We start from the raw sequence: 23,945 nt of genomic DNA on the forward strand, positions 1-23,945 counted from the left end.
TGGAAACACTATCACTGTGGTTTTCTTCCTCCTCCTCACGCTTTCTGACTGTCATTTGCCAACTTGTTTCCTCACAGTTACAAATAGCTTCTTGCCCATTTTCAAAAGCCAAGCCAAGATCACTTCAGAGCTGTTGGAAACTATTTATTTGGTGTCCTGCCCTATCTCGATGAAATCTCTCAACAAGATAGGAATTGCTATTCCAGTTGAATTAAGGAAGAACCCGAAACAGAGTTGAGGAAAGTATACTATATATACTATGCACACACTGCACACCCATACTACATACACATACACCATACACATACTACACACACATACACACATACATTTGCACACCATCCACATATACACTACACACACATGCATAATATACACACAATACACACTAAATGCATATACTGTACATATATATACTACACAAACACTATACACACACTACACAGACATACATACTACACACACATACACAAACAATACACACACACAATGCACACAATGCACACACACACACACACACACACACACATACACACCACTGTTCATGAACCTGGAAAACAGCCAGCCCTAACCCTTAAGCTTTTACTGTTTTCTTTTCCAGATCTCTCACCTATCTCCCTGTCAAAGTAATCCCATCACAAGCTTTCAGGGGACTTAATGAGGTCGTAAAAATGTAAGTAAGATACTGAATATCAAAAGCCATTTATAATTGAAACAATGAAATTTTTTTGAAGAGAAAATGTAGTTGCAAGAGAATAATTTTTCTAAGAGAGAAACTGTGTTTAGGAAACCCAACTATTTTTAATCTTTGTAATACAAATAATATCTAGTAGCCTTTGAAGAAGTGGTATGATTTTCAAGAGTCATTAAAATCCAGATAATTAACCTTGCTTCAAAGAACTGAATGCATTTTGATAAGTGATAATATTCTTTTTAAGTAGAAAAGAGATAGATTTCAATCATGAAAGTCCCTCTGTGCTACAGCAACTAGTCCCTGATGTCACTATCTTTTGATAATTCCCACGTTGATGAAAACATGTTAAAAGTTTATTGTGCGTTGTAAGATAATCATTGCATGTAAAATAGAATGAGGACAGGAAAAAAGCTCAGCTTTTCTAGCTGTGCTGATAAACAGCGTGAACCAAAAGTGTGAAGTGGCCCAGCAATGCTGTATGATCTCGGTTCCTCTGAGAGCCTCTTGTTCCTGGGTCTCAGCTTCCAGAGCCTCATAGACTTCATAATACTCAGATAGACGCTTCTAGGAGAGAGAATGCTGTGTCATCCCTATTAACATTAGCCTGAGCCCAACAGGCTCAGCCGCTGGCTGGTTCCTCCCCACCAGTGGGCCATCACTAAACAATTCAAAGGACTGTTAAAGCAGATTCACATGCCCTAGAAAGATTGTACTGACCATTTGGCTCTGTGCAGAACCTCTGCTGTCCCTTAAGGTATTAGCAAGCAATGATAACATTACAAATATTATCATTATCAAGAGTACTTCCAGCTCTGGCTGTGGAGTTCAGTTCCCAGCGTCACATTCTGTGGCTGCCTGTAACCTCAGCTCCAGGGGGTCCAATGCCATCTTCTGGCCTCTGAGGGTATCTTCACACACATTCACATACACAGAAATACACACAACACATAAAATAAATCTTTTTTTAAAAAAAAAAAGTCCTCAATAACAGCGTGGTTACAGGAAACTCACTATGGGTGAGCACTTCTGCTTTGAAGTGTAGATGTTCTGAGTGTTCGTAACTTTTAATGCATTGAGACCTCCTACTAAAAGCAGGCACAGTTAAATAAGCAGACTATCAGATATGGATGAAACCGCCCAGGAGCCATCCATGACAAGCTGTTGCCTTAGGCACTGCCTTTCTGTGAGCTGAAGCTCTCTTGGAGTCTGATGCCTTCTGTGAGCATTAACCTTAGGGATGCACAAACAAAACCACACTTGTGTTTTGGAGAATCTTTTCTCACCTGTCAGCAAATGGCAGCTTTTGTGGGAATTTTGACATTACCACCATGCCTGGGTTTGATCTATGCCAAAACTGATTCATTTACTTTTGTGCCTTTCTTAAGAAATAAATTTAACCAGTAGTCCACTTGCCTCTTTATTCATTCAATCTGTAGCTCTGTGCCAAGCACTATGAACCACCAGGACTCGGATGAGAATAGAAGGGATTTCTAGTCGTCAATGTGTTTACAGACTGAGAAACTAGAGGAAAACGATGTTCAGAATCCATAACGGGATTCCACCATCCACACTGCAACTACCTTGAAAGAACCTCAGAAATGGGTTTTGAGAAATCAAGAGTTAAGTTATGAAACAGCCAATTCAATCCAAATTAAAGCCTCACTGAAGTGATGCATGGGCACCTCAGAGATCTCAATTGTAGCCTAGCACCCTCATGTAATTAGCATATTGCTTTCCGGAGCTGTCAAGCAAGAGAACCTGACCAGACATTTTTTTAAAGATCCTATGCACTTCTAACAATGTGTGATTCAAACAACCAAGAGAACAGACTTTTATATGAATGGGTACAACCGAAACTTGTATTTTAATTGCACTAGAGTTGTAGATATCCATTTATATTCTTATAGGAAACTGTTAGCCTTTACTGATGTAGGAACAAATTCTACATTCCTGTTCCTTCTCAGAGGACACAGGAGACACACACACACACATGCACACACACACACACACACACATCATTATCACAAGGACATATTCATGTCTCTCATGTGTTTTTTCTTTTTTTTTCCATCTTCCCTAGTGAAATCTCTCAGAGTGATTCCCTGGAAAGGATAGAAGCTAATGCCTTTGACAACCTCCTCAATCTGTCTGAAATGTAAGCATCAGCTAAGAGATAGCTTATTGCTGTACACTATTATCCTGGCTGCTGGGAGCCCACTTGGTATTTCTGTTCAAGCATCCAATGCTAGGAATCCAAGAGGCAACAATTACTAGGTCTGGGCAGGCACTAATCTCTGTCCCTGCTGTGGTCTGAGAGTTGCTATGGTGACAACTGCTTTTCCCTAGGAACTGTGTAAACTCTGAAACATCAACAACACAATGCTGGAAATTAAAATTGACATTGTGAAGTCCTGCCAAGTAGCTCTTGCCTCCTGGGGTTTGGGGAAGGGGTATAGAATACTTAGAGTAGGTGGGAAGTTCGAAGGGAGCTTAGAGATCTAGAGTTGGCTCATCAGGGGCTGTTCAGGCCCAGTCATTCTTTCAAGTAAGTGCTATGTTAACAGTAACCATGACAAGCCTTGTGTTAAGCCTGTGAAGAGTCGGCTCATTGGACTTTATTGGTATTATTATTGTTAGATTTAGTCTTAAAAGTACATGTTTCGAAATGATCATACACAGACATGCCCAACTCAAAAAGACTGACTTCAGCTTCCAAGTGATGAGCCTACACTAGAAACTCACTTGCCTGAGGTTAGACAGCAGGTTAGTATCAGAGCTAGACTAGACACTAGGTCACATGACTTACAAACCAGACTTCATATGCCACCACAGAGGGCTCCCACCAGGGCTTCCTGCAGGACCCTCAGATTCCCCTGTAGGCAAGTCGAAAGGAAGGGAAGGGTGTACATCGAATGCTTGTCCTCTCTACTGCTTGGCATTTCCTCTAAGTTGTATCTCTGCTTTTCATGGCTGCCCACCATACTTAGACCATTACCATTTTGTCCAGAGAACAGAATGGAAGCTGGGAGAGTGTGTGGATACTTTAGACACTGGCTGGGCTGAAATTAAACTCCAACCCCATCTTTCTCTAAAGCTTGTGTGTTTTCCATTACACTAGAAGGGCTCCATCAATGGTCCAGTGAGTAACTATCTAAGCTGATTGATTAATTAATAAGCACAGGAGTACCTAATCTATTGCATGTCTTGACCTAAGAGCTGCTGGAACACAGAGAAGCTGAAATACAAATATCCAACAGGACATGACAGGATAGTCATAGAATTGAGAGTAATTCACCAAAGAATTACAGAAAAGGCCAAACAATGGGTAATTAAATTTCAAAGAAATTGTCTGGACTTACTGTGCTTTGTACACAGGGTTCATTCTTTGGTAGATGACTGTGCAGTCCCAAACCTGAAATTCTGCAACATTAACAGGCTTCCCAGGTAATGCTGAAGCATCATCGGGCCAGCAAGTGACAAACAAAGAAAGACATCAACTGAGAGGAAATTAAAGCCCTCTCCTGAGGATGTTTGTGGGCTTTTAAAGGAGGCCCAGAGACTTGCATGGAAGCCTCATTCAGTCTCTATGCCTTGTCCATGGTGGTATCTTACATAGCTATGGCAAGTGCTTGATACGAATAGACAATAAATGTTGATAGAATGTGTGACTGTATAAGTAAATGTTCTATGGTTGGTCCTTGGAGACAACCTCTCGCTTGTCTGACTGATGATCACTTGATTCAGTTATTAGGAGATCACTACCACAGAGTAACTCACATCTAAAGACTCCAACCTTATGTCCATGTTCCAAGTGTCAATAGTCACTATAGTATGAGTGTTATACTTGGAATCAGAAAAACTAGATCCCATTCAAGTCCTGTTACTCTTCAAATGAATGATAAGTCATTCAACTTTCACCATCAACATTGGCAGAGACTTTAGTGTATTCACCAGAACCTACCCTATTTGGTGGATTGTTGTAAAGGAAACCAGAAGGGAGAGAAAATAAACCATTAGATGGTTGGAAGAGTAATGGCAGAGGGTATCAGCATCATCGTCACTGTCATCCTCGGCGTAGTCATCGTCTTCAAAGGGAAGATAGGAGGATGGGAGTCATACATAGAAATCTATATCATCTATATCTATATCATCTATAGAATGAGCATAAGGTTCCAGCAATCTGAATCCCAAGGCATCTGTCCTGTGCTATTCTGGATGTGTACCTATCTGGATAACTTCTTAGTGTGCTTACCAACTCAGTATGAACAGACCTGATTTGCCTCCAAGAGCCATATTTATTTGTTCATTCTCCTGGGAACATCATCTCCCGTCATGACCAGTGTGCAGGCTCCATAGTGGGCAAGCTCTACTTGGTCAGGAGCACTGGACCTTGGTGTTATCTGGTGTGGAGGAACAGAAGTAAAGATACACACATATAAACTCCCAGCTAAGATGCCTACGCCTGTCATCTTAGAAGGGAAGGCACAGCCTCTTGGAAATAGCTAGCAGGGTCCTCAGGATAGCCCAGCATCCCAGGAACTTGTGTTAGACATTAAACGTAATTAATATCATTGGTGGGATTTTAGTCAACAGTGCCTGGTGACCAGTGCTGTGTATCCAGACATCTACTAAACCACTGCCCATTCCCCCTTCTCTCTTCACAGACTGATCCAGAACACCAAAAACCTGATATACATTGAACCCGGTGCTTTTACAAACCTCCCTCGGTTAAAATACCTGTGAGGAAAATGTTCCTTTATAAACATCTGGGGGGCGGGGTGAAGATGGGCATCTGTGAAACTGAATGTGATCAAAATGTTGGAAGTCATTTTGGGGGATTTATTTTTAAGATTTTGTTTCAACGTTTTTAGTGTGTGTCTGTGTGTGTCTGTGTATCTGTGTGTAGGTTTGTACAGGCGTGGAGTGCCCACAATGGACAGCAGAGGGAGCAGGACGCTCTGGAGCTTAAGTTACAGGCAGTCGTGAGCTGCTGTGTGGGTCCTGGGAACTGAACTCTGGTCACCTCCAAGAGCAGCAAGCATTCTGAACTATTCACCACTGAGCCATCTCTGCAGTACCCTGAAAAAGGGTTTTGACCAATAGTCAACACTGTGTTTGCCTGCCTCTCCTCGTTAGCCTTCTGGTTTAAATGTAGTCAGAATTCCTTGCTTTTACTCTTCTGGGAGTTTTGATACACATATAAGGGGCTCCCCACATCCCCTCTGCCCCACACACCAGAGGAGAGTACTGTTCCCTTTGCAGTAGGTTTCATAATTAAATCTACCAAGTCTACTGGCTAGCATGACAAATGGAGTCCCACCATAGTCTGACAGCAGCCAGCCCTACCAGCAATGTAGGATTCTTAAAATTTACTACAGTCTTAGCTGTGTTGGCAGGTAATCTTCCCCCATAGCAAGTCATCCCTACCACACAGAAAAGTTTACACCCTCCTCACAGAGACACCCTTCTCTCTACTTCTTGAGAAACTAAGTTTCAGGAGTCCCCAGGGGAGTACCATTTTCACTACCATCTAAACAAAATGAAAAAAGAAAGAGAGGATGAGGAAGGGGCCTGTCTGTTATGATCTACACAGTCAGTCTTGTTCCGAGGAGCCATACAGAAGCTACAGCTAGCTGTGGTGTAATTCTCTATGGATAATTGTAAACCCAAGATGTTTCCCAACCTCCAAGGTACCTTGGACACATAAACATCCACCACTTTAGAAGGTATTAAGGATAATCCAGACCCAAATTTGACTAGCACGGCCTCTTATTAGCCAATTGACTTTCATAAATAGCATTTAATCCCCAAATGTGGGACTCCCCAATTCAAGTCCAGACTACAGTCTGAACCTCCTGCTAACCCTAGTGTAGACAAGGCATGGATTGACTCTGAACACCTTTATCCCTGTACCATATTCATTCCTATGAATTAACAGTAACATGGAGATGATCAAGCACGGAGAGAAACCTGCTGGGTGTCATTGTCATCAGAGGGCCAGGTAGCTCCTATCAGTTGTCTGGAGCACATGTCTACTGGGCTTAAAACTCCACTGGCAGAAGTCCAGAGCCTGCATGCCTCTGACGGAGTCTCATTCTTATAACGAAGTGTTCTTCAATTTCAACTGTCACATGAGCTGCTCTCTCCTTTAGAGGTTAAATAAGAAGCAGAAGCCTTGAGTGTCTCCGTCCACAGAAAAGAATGTTCAATGGTTTCAATGGGATACTAGGAAGAACTTCCTGAACCACAAAGTAGATAAGTCAAGTTTCTAATAATTAGAAGGGTATAGGTTTCTCAAAACATTAATCTCCCTGCAACGTGTGAGGAGTTAAAACCTGCCCAAAGGGAGAAAGTTCCTTTCTGGAACTATCCATAGTATGGAGCACAGTCCTATCAGGAGGGAATGAACTGCAATCCAACAGGAAAGTACAATGGCTTTAAAGGAAGACTGACTGGAAATGCAAAGCCAAAATACCCAGAAGCACGGTCTCAGCCCTAAACCTCTAAAGAGCAAACCTTACGGGGACCTCTCCTAGCCATGGAGCCCTCTCAGTTCTGATGGTCTTCACCAGCTAGAAGTGTAACTCAGAAAGCCAAATGCAATATCCTAAAGTGTCATGTGAGAGCGGTGTCTGCCAAGTGTCTTCCTGTTCTCCTCTGTATTCATAACGTAACGATAATCGCTTATACTCTCTGCCCGCATCACCACCCTGCCCTGAATCGCAGGAGCATCTGTAACACAGGCATCCGGACCCTCCCAGATGTTTCGAAGATCTCTTCCTCTGAATTTAATTTCATTCTGTAAGTATCAGGCTGATTGCTATGCGTAACCATTTCCTATTTGCATCTACAATTTGGGAAGTAAATATTTCTCATTTCTTTCCCCAAGGGAAATCTGTGATAACTTATACATAACCACCATACCAGGGAATGCTTTCCAGGGGATGAATAATGAGTCCATCACACTGTGAGTACAACCTCTGGATTCTTGCTCTGCCACACAAGCCTGCTGCAACTCTCACTTCTAGTCTGAGGTCAGCGTTAGGCTCTGTGATTCACCACATCCCTTAGTCTCTGATGACTTAATCTAGACTGCCGACTGTGGGAGTTGTATGGGACAGCAGCTGGGCCACATGCTAGCATGACAACAAACTGCTGAGTCTGAAGGATGGGCAACATTGACATCCTGTGTGTGAAGTTCTTCCTGCTCAAGGGTAACTAACTCTTGGAGGCTGGACCTCTATTCAAAGATCAAAATATAAAACTGCTAGCAATTTAGACCTAAGTTTAATCAGAAACCAAGAATTACCCCCTCGTGGGTATGGGAACTTAATGGAGATGGAGCCAAACAGGAGTGGGAGGGTGGAGACCTTCAAGACATGTTGGGACAGTTCCTGGGGAACTGTGAGCTCCCAGAGAGCCTTTTCCATGGACAGGATTCTGCATGTATGCAAAAGAGCTGCATAGTATTGGTTTTGCAGGGCTATTGCCTGGTGTTGGATGTGATTTTAAGAGAAACAGTGCACACCTGAAGCTAATGGGAACTCCAGACTCCGCTCCTCCCAGAGTGCTCTTGGGCCATTGTGCTCCATGTCCCTCCCAGTTCCCGGCCCTGCATCTCACAGGGGTGTGATTAGTCATTTGCTCAGCACTTGTTCTCAGTTGAATGGGCCCTTGTGTAAGTGAAGGGTCATGTGGAGCACCCTGCTGGATAAAGGGGATTATACTTGCTGAGGAAAGCCTTATTTTCCCAGCTATAAAGTTCAACTCCTTAATTAGAAAATAATGAAAGCAAGCCTTCTCTTTTCATTATTAGCTGGATTTCTGATTTTGCTCTTGATGGAACCAGTCTGGCCCACCTCCACCCAGATCTTTACCAACTGTGAGCTCATTTAATGAAAACAAAACACCGCTCGTGGTACAGGAAAGGCTCTGAGAGGATAAGGTTAAAACTATGCATTATTCTTGCTATGTCCCTTCATAGCCACTGTGGCTTTTCATTACATCTCAAGAGGCCACCTTGACGTGTCCCAACCCACTCAACCTCCCCCCCCCACCCCCCCAGTGAGCAGCACTTAGCTATGCAACTTTTAAAATAGTCTGGATGCTGGTGGTTTCAGCCAATCACACAAAACAAACAGCCTTGATCATCCCTTGGTTAGGAGAAGGTCATGCCAATTGTTTTTCCTAAGACCCTGTAAAATATGACAAGATTTATGACGGCACCCATGACACACCACAGTACAAAGGCAACTGGGCACCTCAATGTTAGTCTCAGATCCAAACACAGCCAACCATGCAGTGTCAGTCTGGTTGAGCCCAGGCCCCATCTCTATTCAGTGGGATTAGTGACGCCTCCTTTCACAGATATAAGTACACTCACACTATGTCAGCCACATAGTTATCACAATTGCCACAATTAACCACAATTAACACTTCAAACTAACAACCCAGAGCAAGTCAGTTGGGTGAGACCATCTCCAGCAGTTTGGGTTTTGTTAATGCTGTTCTAGTTTGATTTTCTGTTCCTGTGACAAAACACCCTGAGCAAAAGCAATGGAGGGGAAAGGGTTTATTTTCTTACACTTCCTGTTATCAGTCTATTACTAAGGGAACTCAGAGCAACAGAGATGGAGGGATGAAGTGTGTTGACTTATTCTCTGGCTCATTCCCAGATCTGTGCCCCACCAGCTTTCTTCCTCAGCCCAGGCTTAGGGATGGTGCTACCAACGATGGGCATTGCCCTCTCATATCAATCATCAGTCAAAACAATGCCCCATAAATGTGCCCACAGATGGATCTGATCTAGGCAATTCCTCATTTGAGCTTTTCCCTTCCCGGGTATTCTACTTTGCTTTGTATTGCTGTGAAAGGCCATAACACGGGAAGGAAGTTTATTTGACTTACACATCCCAATCACAGTCAATCTATTGAGGGAAGTCAGGACAGAAACTGAAGAAGTAAATTAGTTTAGGATTTTGTTCATGCATTTCCCTTCCATGCCTCCTCTCCTCCCTGGGAGGTCCCTCTGCTTTGTTCTGCTATGCTCAGTTCTGGATCCCTCAAGGAGCTCAAACAAGCTGTCTGAGTTCATCTGCCTGCATTGCTGGGACTAGATTCAGCCCAAATATTGCCACAGGAGCACTGTGGGGGCCATGTCATCAACCAAGCAGTACATCTTGTCACACTGTCTCAGCACTCGGCCACTGCTTAAGAGTGATCTATCATATGTACGTTCTTTTTGTTCTTCCCAAGTCAACCGTATTGATTCTTTGAGTTGTGACATGCCATTGGCCAAACCTTTTAGCACCCGTTGTTTCTTAAGAATGACAAAGAGAATTACACAGTGATTATGTGTACATCTCATCATTTTTCTGTTCTTACTAACCAACACGTCTAATTTTAAATGAGGCTTCCTTTGCTGTCGTCTTTTCTCCTGCATGCTCTCCCTTGTTCTCTCTGCCTGTTTTTTTTTTAAAGTATTACTTGAAATGTGGATTTCTCAAAACTGTATCTGCCACATTAGAATCCATTACTGTCACCTCTCTTTATGAAACCTGCCATCTTCTTTAACGTGGCATATGGTAAAGTCACATAACTTGACATGCACTTGACTGAGGTAGGGGAACATGCAAACAGATCAGGCCTGCTGAAAGACAGGCAGCTCAGGCAGCTCAGAGCCTGGGAGAATCATAGAAACTGAGAACCCAGATTATTCCAATCAGGTTCACAGCAGCACATGTGAGTCAGACAGCAGCAGGCACCCACACAACCCCTGCCAGGACACGTGCTGAAAATGGACTTTGTCTACAATGACTTACTCAGCTAAAGAAACCCCAGCCATATAGGAGACAAAGGGTAAGTGTGGTATCCCTCTTTAGGATGCTTTCCTATGCTCATTTGGTTTAATAGAAAGAAAAACAGGAAGGGAAGGAGGAAAGTTGTGTACACATCTTCCACCAGCAAGCAGAGACCTAAAATGCCAGGCGTTGTCTATCCACAAACATAATCTCTCTTCTCTTCTTTGAAATCAGCCAAAAGCTAGGTGGCCACATGATCCAAGAGAATGTCTAACATTGTTAATATAAGCCCAGAAGCACTGTACAGCACCCCAGAATTACTCAAGGGGGGGGGGTAACATTCAGAAGTACAGCATCATCTGTAATTAATTTCTAACTCCTGAATCTTACTTGGAATGAAAAGATGCCATCCTCTCTGTTTGATTTGCAATTACTGATACCTGAACAGACAATGCCTACAAGTGTGGGGATGCTGCTGTGTCAGAGAAGCAGGGAGACCTTTGTCTCATCTCTGTGCCAAGGAAGCCCCCCTCCTTATCTGAAGCGACTCTCCAGATGTTTTCAAAGGCATTGAGGGAGCTGTGTGAGCCTGACAGCATGACGCCTCCCACTCATGTCGGCAAGTTCTCCAAACCAACGAAGCTATTCTTTTAATCAAGGCAAGACTTTGTGTACTGCTGAGCACAGTACACTGAGAAGAGAGAGCACTTGCTGCTGAAAGAGAAACAGGGAGTCACAGTCCAGAAAAATTCCACCAAGCATGGCCCAGATTATTCAAAAATAAAAACAAGAAATGCATGACAGCTTGGGAGGCAGAGGCAGGCGGATTTCTGAGTTCGAGGCCAGCCTGGTCTACAAAGTGAGGTCCAGGACAGCCAAGGCTACACAGAGAAACCCTGTCTCGAAAAACCAAAAAAAAAAAAAAGAAATGCATGACAGTAGCCCTGACAGAGGGGAACTAAGGCCAACCCAGTGAGTGCACTGGAGACGCAGCCCAAGCCAGTGGGCCTACTCTGCAGAATCAGAAAGGCCCCACTGCAGTGGAGGGAAGTAACAACTCAGTTAAACATGGGCCTAGAGCTCAGAGAAATCCTGTCCTAGTCTTGTAAAGAGATCCCCTTTGTCTCTGCTCCATTCAGGGGGCTGGAGACCACTGCATTGGTTGAGTTCCAGAATGTACTTCTAAGTGATTGATATGTTTACTCGAGACAGCTTTAAAAGGATGATACTATTATTATTATCCCTATTTGGGGGTGAAGAAATTGAGACATGAAAGATTAAATCATGTATCCAAAGTAGTTCGGCTTTGAAGCAAAGTGGGATGGGAGAGCCCAGACAGCTGGGTTCAGTGCCTGCACACTTGACCACAAAGCCACATGTACTGCGCTGCTGGCTTTCTGAGGCCACTATCCTGACATGTGTCAACAGTGAAAGTGCAGGCTGCAGAGGTGGCCCAGCAGTTAAGGCTGCTCTTCCAAAAGACCAGGGTTCATTTCTTAGCACTTACATGGCAGCTCACAACTGTCTGTAACTCTAGTTCCAGGATATCTGATGCCCTCTTCTGGACTCTGTGGGTACCAGGCACACAATGTGGTGTACAGACATACATGCAGGCAAAATAACCATATACACTAAATAAAATAATAGTAAAGAAAAAATTTTTAAAGCTAAGATCAGGGTAGCAACATACATGCAGGCAAAATAACCATATACACTAAATAAAATAATAGTAAAGAAAAAATTTTTAAAGCTAAGATCAGGGTAGCAAACCACAGCAAAGAGGAAAGGGTTTCCATGCAACTACAAACAGCTTTGCTTTGCTGAACCCCTGGGAAGGAATGCTTTGTCCTAACCCATCAGAGGTGTAATTCTACCACTTTGAGTAGAGGAAACGGCACCATGAGAAAGACCCATCACATTTCGATTCACCTTAAAGCAAGGGTTCCCAGTCAGGCAAAGTGGGGTTGAGTCTGAAGCCACATGCGCAGCACTGGCTCATGTCACTCAATCTGTTTATGTGGAGGGCCACACATGCCTCCACAATGCTGGTCTAGATTCTGAAAACTTAGATTTCAGAGGAAACAGAGTTGCGCCTCTTTTGTTGAGCAGCGATGTCTATAAGAACCCCTGCTGTGACAGGAGGTTGACAAAGAGCAATATTCTAAGTATAACACTTTTTAAAAGGTCTTGTGGGATTCAGCTGCCAACAAAGTGAGAAAGTTGTATGTAATTACCCAAAATGACAGGTCTGAAAAAGACCTATCCCTTTATGTTTTACACTAGAAAATAATAGGGGAAGCTATTGGAAAATAGCATCCAATGATCTAATATGGGTCACAGGAGTTCCTCTGTGCAGCTATACACAGAAAAGAGTTCCAGAAGTTAGGGAGGGCTCTCTTTACCATGGATGGCAAAGCTGATGGTTTTAGATCCCTGAAGCATTCAAGGCTCCTAGTTTGGTGGGGGTTAGCTAACTACTGTATATTTATTGTACAGGTTATGGAGCATGGTGCCATGTCACAATAATGTACACAATCTATACAAGTCAGATCAGCGTGATTAGTGTTTCCATTTCTTCATTGTCTCTCTGTGTATGGAGCCTTTGTGCTCCTTCTTCCTAGTTCTTCATAAAACGTGTAACAGGGATTTGACTATCAGTTCCTCGGCACTCTTTTAATCTAATAAACAGGTTGTGGGGATTATTGGCAGTCTCTGATTTAGATTGCCTAAGTTTCCCATTTGGAATATCATACTTAAACATGAGTGTCGCCTCTATTTATTGTCAAGGGTTTGCTGTGGTTTCTGGAAAGAAATAACCCATTCACGTGCTACATACATGTACATACAGCAGGAAGGTATATCTCTATGTTGGCCTCAATCAACAGAGAGTAGAGAAAACTTAGCAACATAGAAGCAGGTGTCTGAACCATTTTTCCCTGGGCTCCTTCTGGTTCTGGCATTTCACCATGGCTGGGTGGGGCAGGAAATAGGTTCTCTTATGTCTCAGCCTGAGCAGGTGTGATGTGTGTGTGTGTGTGTGTGTGTGTGTGTGTGTGTGTGTGTGTATGGGGGTTGTTTTATAGATACCATATTTTTTTATATAAAATAATGGAACACAATTTAATAACCATACCTTAACTGATGGCAATATCCTCCAATATAATCTTGCTTGCTCCACTCCATTTCACTTTTTTAAATGCTTGTTCTTCTCAACTACATTGCTTTCTCTACTTGCTTATGGAGTTTAAAGAACTGATGGCAGATGTTTAGATTCTGGGGACTATGGAGCTAGTTTGGCATCAACAAATCCATGACCACACAGACAGAAACAGAGAGTGATCCAGTGACCCAGTGCTGCAGCTTTGTAACCCATAGATCCACGGGATCAGGGATCTACAGGGTGCCTCTGAGCCACCCTGACAGCTCAACCTTGAGCCCAGCCTGCTGCCCCTGACCCCGCTCACCACAGCCTACTCCTATCCCCAATCCCTGCCCTCACCCTACTCCCAGGAACCAAAAACCTGACAGCACCAATGCTTGCCTTTCTTATCATAATGGAAGCAATAGCCATAAGAATTAAATCAGTACATGGGTGTGTTAGGTCCCATCACCCAGCACCTAGTAAACATTTTAGAAACTTGGTGTTGATGGAGGAGCAGTAAGAACAGCTTCACCCCATGCGCCTCCCGACTCCAAAATATTGGAGAGAGAGCTAGCTGTTCTGTGAATGCCAGTGGTTATCTTAGCAATAAATGTCACAGGAGGAGAGTGTCTGCTTCTAAAGTGTGTTTCTGTCAGCTCCTTCCCATCCCTAAGCCCTCTCTCCTCCTTCCTCCAGCAAACTGTATGGAAATGGGTTTGAAGAGGTACAAAGCCATGCATTCAATGGGACGACGCTCATCTCGCTGTAAGTCTATGCTTATTTCCCTGGCTCATGAATAAAAATGAAGCATCGCTCTGGCTACCAGATCACATTCAATCTTCAGCAAGTGACTCTGGGCAAAAATAAACTTTCAAGTGGCTGGTCCTCCGCGTTGCCTGCGCGTTACTAGGCAACCGGCTGGCTGGAAACCCCAGAGAACCCTGATTTCAAAGACGGAAGCAGCTTCCTCACATTGAAGTTGACAGTTTGCTGAAATATTCAACACCCTACTTTGCACCCCCTCCACCTCACAGCCCCCCCTCCCTTGCCGCCTTGTGCAGGTGGATGGTGTGTTAGAGGCAGAATATTTCAGAAAAAGTGACTCTTCCCCAGACCTCCACTGAAGGGAAATGGGGTGACACCATTTACCAGCTAATCAGCTACAGCTTCACAGCATCTTCCTCCTGTTGGCTGGAAAGAAGCAGTTCTCCAGAGAGGGAGATCTGGCTATTCCCCACTTCAGTCCAGGCTCCTGCTGCCAACCCCCACCCCCACCCCCACCCTCACACACAGTAACAGCCTTTAATTGAGGGACTCATCCTAAACATGGCTCCCTTCATCGCCCTCCACCTCCCCTCCCCATGGCCATCCTCGGGGACAGTGGTAAGTTCACACATTTATAGGGATGTGTATGGTCTATGACAGCCTAGGACGAGGTTCTGAATGCTCAAGTCATGACTAGAAACACCTAAAAGTACACGAAAAGCTAAACTGAAGATCAAGTTAGTGAATACAAATAGGAAGGCCTTTAGGAGAAATGAGTTAGTAGCCAGTGAGGTGGCAGAGTTCAAAGAAGCTTGTCCCCAAGCAAGCAAGCTTGAAGAAAGAACTGACTTCTAAAAAGTTGTCATGTGACACCCTCCCTCCAACACACACACACACACCATGCCATGGACATGTTTCCTCTCACACACAAATTAAATAAATAATGTAACCAAAAATTTTAATCAAATTGTCTGAAGTATGATCCACACAAATGACCCTTAAGCTTGAAGGAAGGCCTGTAAAAATCACCTCTGCCTGCTAATGCAGATTCCTCCGCTGACTTTCTTTGCCTTGGTGGATCTCAAAGGGGCCAAGAATTTGTGCCTTTAAGAGGCTCCCAGAAGACCCTCATATGTCACCATCTGAGACTAAGTATCTCAGGTTAGTAATATACTAATGATTTTTCGCTGTAGATCTTAAACCAAGGAGCCCACTGTGCTGATAGCATGCTGTACAGTTTAGCAGATGAGAGCCAAGGCCTAGGGTTCACTATCTATCAACTTGTATCACCTTGAACAAGTTAACCTGCCCAAGCCCCTGTGCCCTCATTTGTGAGCAAGGCTGCCAAGAGAGGTTTACTTATTCTGAGGATTGATCCAGCAAGTGAGAAGGTCGGATTTGTACCCTTAGTGCTTAGCATGCTGCAACATGGATTACGTTTATCCCATGATTCTTGCGAATGAGTAGATAAAGGTTTGTATGCACGCAGCTCAGGGTCTAGATGCTACAACATACTGAAGAAACGGTCTTGTTCACTTGAGAGCTGCACAAAGAGTTCATTAATAAGAGCCCCAAGATTAGGGGAGGAGCATCCCAGCCTCTTTGGTCCACTCTCAGGTGCCCCCTTCTGTGATTCCTGCAACAAACCACAGCTGTACTGAAGGCCACACGCTATGTTCCAGTAGAGATGAAAAGGAGTAAGCTGTAAGCTGGAGGGTTCACCCATGGGGATTCATGGCACAGGAAAAGGCAATTCCCAACAGTGTGTGAACTTTAGGTAACTGAAGGTAGCATGCTGTGCTTAGCCTGAGAGCAAGCAGGTCCTCCAGAATTTCAGAGGCAGGAAAGGGTTAAATGACAGTGGGGAGAGGAGATGCAGGCTTTGAGCCAATTTAATGTGGATAGACAAAAGGAGAAGGAAAAGGTGTCCCAGGCAGAAGCCAGCAAGAGGACCAGCCATTGAAGAGATATACCCAGACAGGCTGGGAAGTAGAGCTTTTCAGAACTTTGAGAATGTGAGGATCGAAGAAAGAAGGCTTAGATAACACAGAGGGAAATCCGGAGTGTTCTTTTGTTAAGAGAAAGGACAGAGAATGGAGGAGCAGAACGAGGATTCTGGGATCTTCCCAACAGAGACAGTCCCTTGTGACTTCAGCCACCTGGACACAGGCCGTGACTACTCTCTGAACTTGCCCACTGAGAACGCACATCTCAAAGGAATCAGATTGCACTATGAGAAGAACCACTTAGAAGCCTCACCCTTTTGTTTGGTTTGTGGTTTTTGACAAATTCTGAGGCCTCCAAGGTCACAAAACCTCAGACGGATAAGGAGCTCACTGCACTTGAACCCAGTAGCCTTGAGCAGCCCGAGGAGCGTTTGACTCCTCCCCAGGCTGCTTGGTAGCAAGTTCTCCCTAATCCAACAGGAGAATCTGTTAAATCATGGGACAAAAAGTGTTTCACCGAATGACAGGAAAGGATGAACACTAGGTGAAGCCAAATACACGCACTGGCGACTCCACAGTTTCACCAAGAACGCTATCTTTTTCTAGTTTGTCTTACCCCTCCCCCAACCCCTCCGCCCCACCACACCCGTGTGCACACACAGCTGTGAAAGTTGGTGTGAAGTGCAGGTGTGACTAAGGAAATTGGTTTTTCCCTCACAGGGAGTTAAAAGAAAACATCTACCTGGAGAAGATGCACAGTGGCGCCTTCCAGGGGGCCACGGGGCCCAGCATCCTGTGAGTACTGTGGTACAGCCTCCTCTCCCCACAGAGTGCACCCTAACAACCCTGCTGTCACTGCCAGCCTGGCTTGCAACATCTATAGCTGAAAAGTATCAAATGTGTCAGGCCTGTTCCTACAAACATGAAGTGCTGCCTCTGACATAGCCCCACATTTCCAGGGGCTGCAATTTGGTGCCTCAAAGGGAAGATTCTACTCAGCCTTTCTCTTTCTTATCTGTTGAAGGTCCCTCTGGTTGTGTAGCGTAACCTCAGTCTCCACGTGTTGTTGCCGTTGTTGTTGAGTGTTGAGAAACCATGGTATTGGTTTCTATGTGGTGTTTGTGTTTGCGTGTCGATCTTCTCTGGTAATTCACCTACACCTCAGTTTTATTGGGAGATATGCATAGTAGATTATGGCGTAGCATGATGGCCTCATTTGGTCTCAGCTTGTGTCCAAATAAAATATTCTGAGCTTCTAGCAAAAAAAAAAAAAAAAAAAAAAAATATATATATATATATATATATATATATATATATGATTTCAAGAGGCCATAAGTCAACCAGTAATGCCAAACACAGGGTATGGCCTCATGTGCTACAGGGTGGTCGCTCCCCCAGCCCCCCGGAACTCACTCAGAGAACCCACTCTGACCTGAACTGCGCCTAGCATTTGGATGGCCGTGGCTGAGAGGTTGCAGGCGGATTCTCCCTATAATCCTATGAGGAGTCAGTCTCGAACCCTCCATGAGTTGGGCTTCGATGCAATGGCTTGTACAAATAAAAACTTCTCCAGCCAATGCTGAGAGACTCTCGGGACTTTAAGTAAAAAGCACAGACATTCAGAGGACAGCTTGGTAATGTGGCCAGTTAGCAGAATCCCAATAGTAGGTTTCATTCCAGGGCGATGACTTCCCAGACATAAGAGGACACTCAGAAAACAAACTACAACCTCCTCCATGTCTGGGAAAAGTCTGCGGCCTGATCTAATGATCCATACAAAGACCCTAAGGCAGAACAGAGCACTGGCTTCCTAATCGGCAAGTACCAGAAACCAGAGGTAGCCTAGTACAACCCATGGGACACAGTCTCCTATTTCCACTGTTCTCCCAGGAACTTGGACCCTGGTACATTCCAGTTCATACTCCTGCCCTTCCCTGCCTCCCACTGCCATCACTCCCTCCTTGTATCAGGCCCTGAGCCTCCCAGGAGGGCAGACTATCAAGGAGGGCGTGCTGCTGGGAAAGGGTTGGGCGTTAACCTCTTAGAATATGAGCAGGGTTTAAAAACTAAAACTCCTGCCAAACCCCCTCTTCCTGAAATGTACATTTGGGGCTTCCTTAGAGTTTGCCTCGAGTCTAGTAAAACCAAGGAGCTTTGTTTAAAGCCCTGAGCCTTCGGCACAGCTGTGCTAGCTCGGCATGGTGTTTGCTTGCTTTGGATGGACACATCTAACTAGTTATTAGAGCGCGTGTGCTCAGCGTCCTGGGTGGATGATAGCTAGTGCCACATGAAGCTCTTAATAGGGTGGATCATCTGCACTTTATGAAAACCTCCCCTGCAGAGCTTAATCAATCAGACACAGAGGCATCAAAGCCCTGAATATTTCTCCCTGGGCCAGAACACAAAAGCTGATGTCACCTATGTGTACACTGTTTTGGGAAGCAAGCAATTGGGTTTTGTAAAATAGGGAGAGGGTAGGAGAGAGGAAGGGGTGGAGAGTAAACATAAGGAGGGAGAGGCAGAGGGAAGGAGTCAGAGCTACAGAGGAATCAGGACACAGCAGAGAAAAATTCTAGTGACCATATGGAAGGTACAAGGAGCCACAGGCAACCTTGAAAAGAGTAGTGGGTGCCTGTAAGATGAAAATCCCACAAGTTCTTTGGAATTCAGATCATGATGAAAGAAACGATGGATTGTAGGAAAAACAAAATGGAGGAGAGATTTCTCGGACCCTTGGGGGGGGGGGGGAGTCCTTGGAGTAAAATGTGTAAAATCAGTCAATAAAGGGCCTCTCTCTCCTTTGTGGTTCAGGGATATCTCTTCCACCAAATTGCAGGCCCTGCCGAGCCACGGGCTGGAGTTCATTCAGACGCTCATCGCCACGTCATCCTACTCACTGAAAACACTGCCCTCCAGAGAAAAATTCACCAGCCTACTGGTTGCCACGCTGACCTACCCTAGCCACTGCTGTGCCTTCAGGAATTTGCCGAAGAAAGAGTAAGTGAGCAGGAGAGGGGACCGTGTTGCTGCAGAGAAGCTGGGATCTAGATCTAGTCCGGTGGCACACGGTGCCCTGCTGCAGTCGTGGAGTAGCTTTTAGACAAAAGCAAAATGAGCTGGTCCTCATCCTGACGTCTCCATGTGCTAGGCCCTGCGCCTCATAAACCTGCCAAACGCTTAAGTACCTCGGCAGCACCTTTGCAAAAACCTGGTGTCAAAGTCCGTTCTCTCAACAGAAAACATTTTACTCAATCTTGAATTTAATAATTGTCAGAGTACCACGTGGTTTGGCTTGGGGCTTGTTTTGTTTTGTTTTTAAGCTATTTGTCTTCCACGGAAAGCAACTTCCATTTCCGAACAGAAATGGAAACAGATCGGTTAGGGAGCCCTATGAAAAGGACCAGAGAGCCTGCGTGCAGCAGAGGGCGCCTGATCGCTTCCCTGCACCCCAGGCTGCGGGTGTGGTGGGTGAAGGAGAGGGTGGCAGCAATTAAATTTCATTCCTTAAAGCATTCTTTCTCGGGAGTTTTTTAACTGAGAGGTACCATTCTGCATCCGGACCCAGCACGTGTCACATGTATAAAAGAAAGAAAAAGCAACAGCTAGCTTTGCAAAGGTGTGGTGCAGTCACGTTGACACTTCCTGCTCTCCCACCCCTGTCTCTAGCTTGTTTTCACTGCAAGCCTTGATGCTCTCTGCTTTTCTTATTGCCCAATACACTGCTCCCAGTGGGAAAATGCAACGCTCTGAAGAGTCATTACTGCAGAGATGTGCTCAATCAATTCATTAGATACTAAGGCACTGTGGAACACACCAGGCTGCCACTGCCTTTGTTTGGAATTAACATATTTATAGCTGATCTACCAGGCTGGAGGGGGCGAAAGGAGAGGAGGGGGAGAAAGGGAGAGAGAGAAAGGAAGCCTTGAGAAGACTTGGTTCTACCTAAATATTTGGAACAGTAGAGAAGACAAACGCACTTGCTGTGTTTAAGGCTCTACCCCCACCCCCTTTTTGGAGGGGGTGGTGAGATGGGATCTCACTATATAGCCCTGGCTGTCCTGAACTCACTCTGCAGACCAGACTGGCCTTGAACACACAGAGATACACTTGGCTCTGCCTTCTGAGTACTGGGATCAAAGGCCTTGGCCACCAAATCCAGCTCAAGTTCTACATCATTAACTGAGCTTCAGATGACTTGAGTTGAGCACTAGCCATGTTCCAGGATACCAGGCTTGAAAACTGAAAAGATGAGCGGTCATCTTAGCCCTCACAGAGTGGACAGGCAGCATAAAGGAGCGCCAAGGGGGTGTGTCAGTGGATGTGGTGACAGAACAAAGAGAGGGACCAAACGCTCTAGGCTGTAGAGGGGCTCATGGGAGACTTCCTAGGGGAGATGACGTTAACTGAGCTTTGCACAGAAGGCTTGAGGGCAGAATCAAGACAAGATGGAATGTCTCCTGTGAAGGCATGGGGCAAGAGACACTAGATGGATGTTATTCGAAAGCAAGCACAGAAAGACTGTGGGCAATGAGGGAAGATTGCCCACAGAAGCAGCAGCCCAAGGCACTGGTAGGCCAAGGTGGGCTCTGAGTACCCACCCAAGAGAGTCAGAGGAGGTAGAGCTTCAAAGACTTTAAAGTGAGATTGTGCAAATTTGCTTTTATGAAACCTCAATAGGGCAGCAGAATGAAGGGTGGGTTGAAGGTGGCAAAGCTGGTAAAAGACAGACAGAAAGACAGACAGACAGACAGACATAGTGGTTTAGGGTGAGGCTGGTTCTGGTCACCTACTTACACTTCTGTAGTGAAGAGGTCAAACTCCTCCTGAAGTCATAGACGTGTGAGTGTTTACTTCAAAGCCTTTTATTCTAGGAGGGTGGAAAGGGGGTTAGAGACTATGACTGTCTGAGCTATCTGTGAACATCATTACACACATTGTCTTGAGTGAGCTTGGCTATGTCTACTCAGTCACAGGTGCTTCTGGGACGATAAAGCCCAAGGAAGCCTTAGAGGCCACTGAAGATGAAGAGTTAAGTTCAGTCTGTTGCAAACTGAGGCACTCTATAGATGACACACTTGGCTACCTGGGCACAGCTTTCTTTCTTTCTTTTTTTTTAATTAGCTTTTTTCTTTATTTACATTTCAAATGTTATCCCCTTTCCTCATTTCCTCTCCAAAAACCCCCCTATCCCATTCCCCCTCCCGCTGCTCACTAACCCACCCACTCCCACTTTCCTGTCATGGCATTCCCCTACACTGGGGCATAAAGCCTTCACAAGACCAAGGGCCTCTCCTCTCATTGATGTCCCACAAGGCCACCCTCTGCTACATATATGGCTGGAGCCTTGAGATCCTCCATGTGTACTCTTTGGTTGGTGGTTTAGTCCCTGGAAGCTCTGGGGGTTCTGATTGGCTCATCTTGTGGTTCCTCCTATGGGGCTGCAAACCCCTTCAGCTCCTTGGGTCCTTTCTCTATGGGCACAGCTTTCTAAGACATTTTTGGTAACTGTGGAGATAGAATGTGTGTCATCCAGTGTTAGCATTCAGAGACCAAGTTCCTGTTAACTGTGGACTTGTCTGCATACAGTATCTCTGTCAAATACTGAGCCAGAACTACCCTCCCCCATTACACATGAGGTGGGTGGGGACTGGGACAGGAACAGAGACTCAGTCCAAGTTTACAAACATAACAGTATCTAGAATAACAAGAGGGTTCATCTTTGAAAGACCATGTGGTCAAATCCCCATCTTTCTGCATTTGCACACGACCATTATTACAAGGACCTGTTTCACTGCTGCTGGATAACAGAGCAGAGCAATGTCCACGTTGGGTGCCTCACATCTCCATCCTCCGCAAGGAAGGCTGTGGCACTCCCAGCAGCTCCCTCACCCTCATTCCTTATTTCTGAGCCCCTCCCCCGTAGACTTGGTTGCCATACATCAGCCTTCTATCTCCTTGTCACATCCCCCTTCTCCAAGCCAAACTTCCCAGAGGGGAAGACAAGAAGATAAGGGAACACCAATGCTAGGTTTTGCCCAAAGGCTGAAGGCCTAAATACACAACAACAGCACACCCAGCCCCACAGGATCCTGACAGAAAGACTTCCAGCTACAATTTAAAGCCATGAATGCCATGTAGTTAATCAAGGCGAATAGGAGGGAGAAGAGTTGGTGAGGAGCAAACCTGAGTACACCATAAAAGCAGCTTTTAATAAGCATTGAAAAACTCATGATTCAATACAACAAATTTACGTGTTTTCCCCCCACCTCTCCCGAACCCACACAAAGCACTTAGCATTCAGAAGCACTTTCTCTAAGCTGGAGACGCTAAGAACAATGCACGAGGGTATACAGTCTCTCCTCGGGAAGCGTTTCAGTCAGGACAATGGTGCAGAACTCACCCAGGGTAGGATGGCTAAGGAATGCGGACAAGTACTGCATAAATAGACACCATCGGGCTAAAGGACCAAAAGATCAATGGCTTGTTTTTCTCCTTTTCTACCTCTTCTCTTTCAGACAGAATTTTTCATTTTCCATTTTTGAAAACTTTTCCAAACAATGTGAAAGCACAGTTAGAGAAGCGAATAACGAGACGCTGTAAGTATTCACGAGCAGACAGGCGGGAGCCGAGGCTTGTTCTGTGGGCAGCTTATTGTTATTTGCTGCGACGGTTTTTCTTTTGATAAAAGTCTTGGTGAGAGGATGTTTGCAATGTAGTTTTTCTATAGTTTCGAATGTGAATATTTTCCCTTTGCAAGTGCCAACTGGTCGTACGTGTTATTGTAGCTGTTTAAAAGAAAAGCAAAATGAAATGGGAAAGCCTAAGATATAAGGAAGTGGTTCCTATAAACATTAGTGTGTATAAGATGGCAGCTTCGTTTTTTTCAGGCATTTGGGTGTCACCAAGGGCTGCTCTAAATGATGTCTTCATCCATCGGAAGTTACACTCCACAAAGACAAACTGATTGCAGACATGGCTTCTAAAGCAATGACTTCCTGTCAAAGACCATACTCCCAAGTGTGGTGTTACCTTTGTGTGTGTGTGTGTGTGTGTGTGTGTGTGTGTGTGTGTGTGTGTGTGTGTGTGTATGTCCTGGCATGTGCAGATGCACATGCATGTGCTTGTATGGGAGGCCAGAGGTCACCTTGAATGTCCTTCTTCAGGAGCCATTGATGTTGTGGTTTTGAGACAGGGTGTCTCTCTGAGACCCAGAGCTCACCAATCAGTTTAAGCTGACTGGCCCCTAAACTGAGGGATCCTCTTACCTCCACTTTCCCAGCACTGGGGTCCTTGGTGTGCACAGCAAGCACTTCACCAATAACACCACCTCTCCAGCTCCCTCACATTCATCTTAATGCCATCATTACCATACACTAGATGGCAGCTACATGTCCATTCTGCTGACTGACGCCTAACATTTTTCTTGCTTTAAAGGCTGAGCGCCCTGGCATTTCACTTACCTTCACTTGTAAAAGAGCATGCCTCCAAAGACAACGGCTGTGTCCCTAAGCCGCATTTATTATTATTCCTCCCATGTGCCCTGAAGGACTACAAAACCAGATGTCCCTCTCAGATACTCTGCAAATCTCTGCTATTTG

The 23,945-nt window shown here is 45.0% G+C and overlaps 1 protein-coding gene across 3 annotated transcripts in view; it reads left to right on the forward strand.

Annotated features, from left to right (window-relative positions):
• The window catches only part of Lhcgr (luteinizing hormone/choriogonadotropin receptor), a 48,756-nt gene that overhangs the window by 19,929 nt on the left and 4,882 nt on the right, over positions 1 to 23,945 (forward strand). For all 3 annotated transcript variants that reach the window (XM_021149364.3, XM_029471475.2, XM_085832702.1), the window contains exons 2-10: positions 602 to 673; positions 2,775 to 2,849; positions 5,359 to 5,433; positions 7,421 to 7,495; positions 7,584 to 7,661; positions 14,333 to 14,401; positions 17,068 to 17,142; positions 19,159 to 19,344; positions 22,863 to 22,943. In XM_021149364.3, coding sequence (XP_021005023.1) covers positions 602 to 673; positions 2,775 to 2,849; positions 5,359 to 5,433; positions 7,421 to 7,495; positions 7,584 to 7,661; positions 14,333 to 14,401; positions 17,068 to 17,142; positions 19,159 to 19,344; positions 22,863 to 22,943 — 786 coding nt within the window. The remainder of the gene's footprint in view (positions 1 to 601; positions 674 to 2,774; positions 2,850 to 5,358; positions 5,434 to 7,420; positions 7,496 to 7,583; positions 7,662 to 14,332; positions 14,402 to 17,067; positions 17,143 to 19,158; positions 19,345 to 22,862; positions 22,944 to 23,945) is intronic.

This window comes from Mus caroli, unplaced genomic scaffold, assembly GCF_978045245.1.
Source record: "Mus caroli unplaced genomic scaffold, Mus_caroli_1 scaffold_18, whole genome shotgun sequence".
NCBI classification, from domain to species: domain Eukaryota; kingdom Metazoa; phylum Chordata; class Mammalia; order Rodentia; family Muridae; genus Mus; species Mus caroli.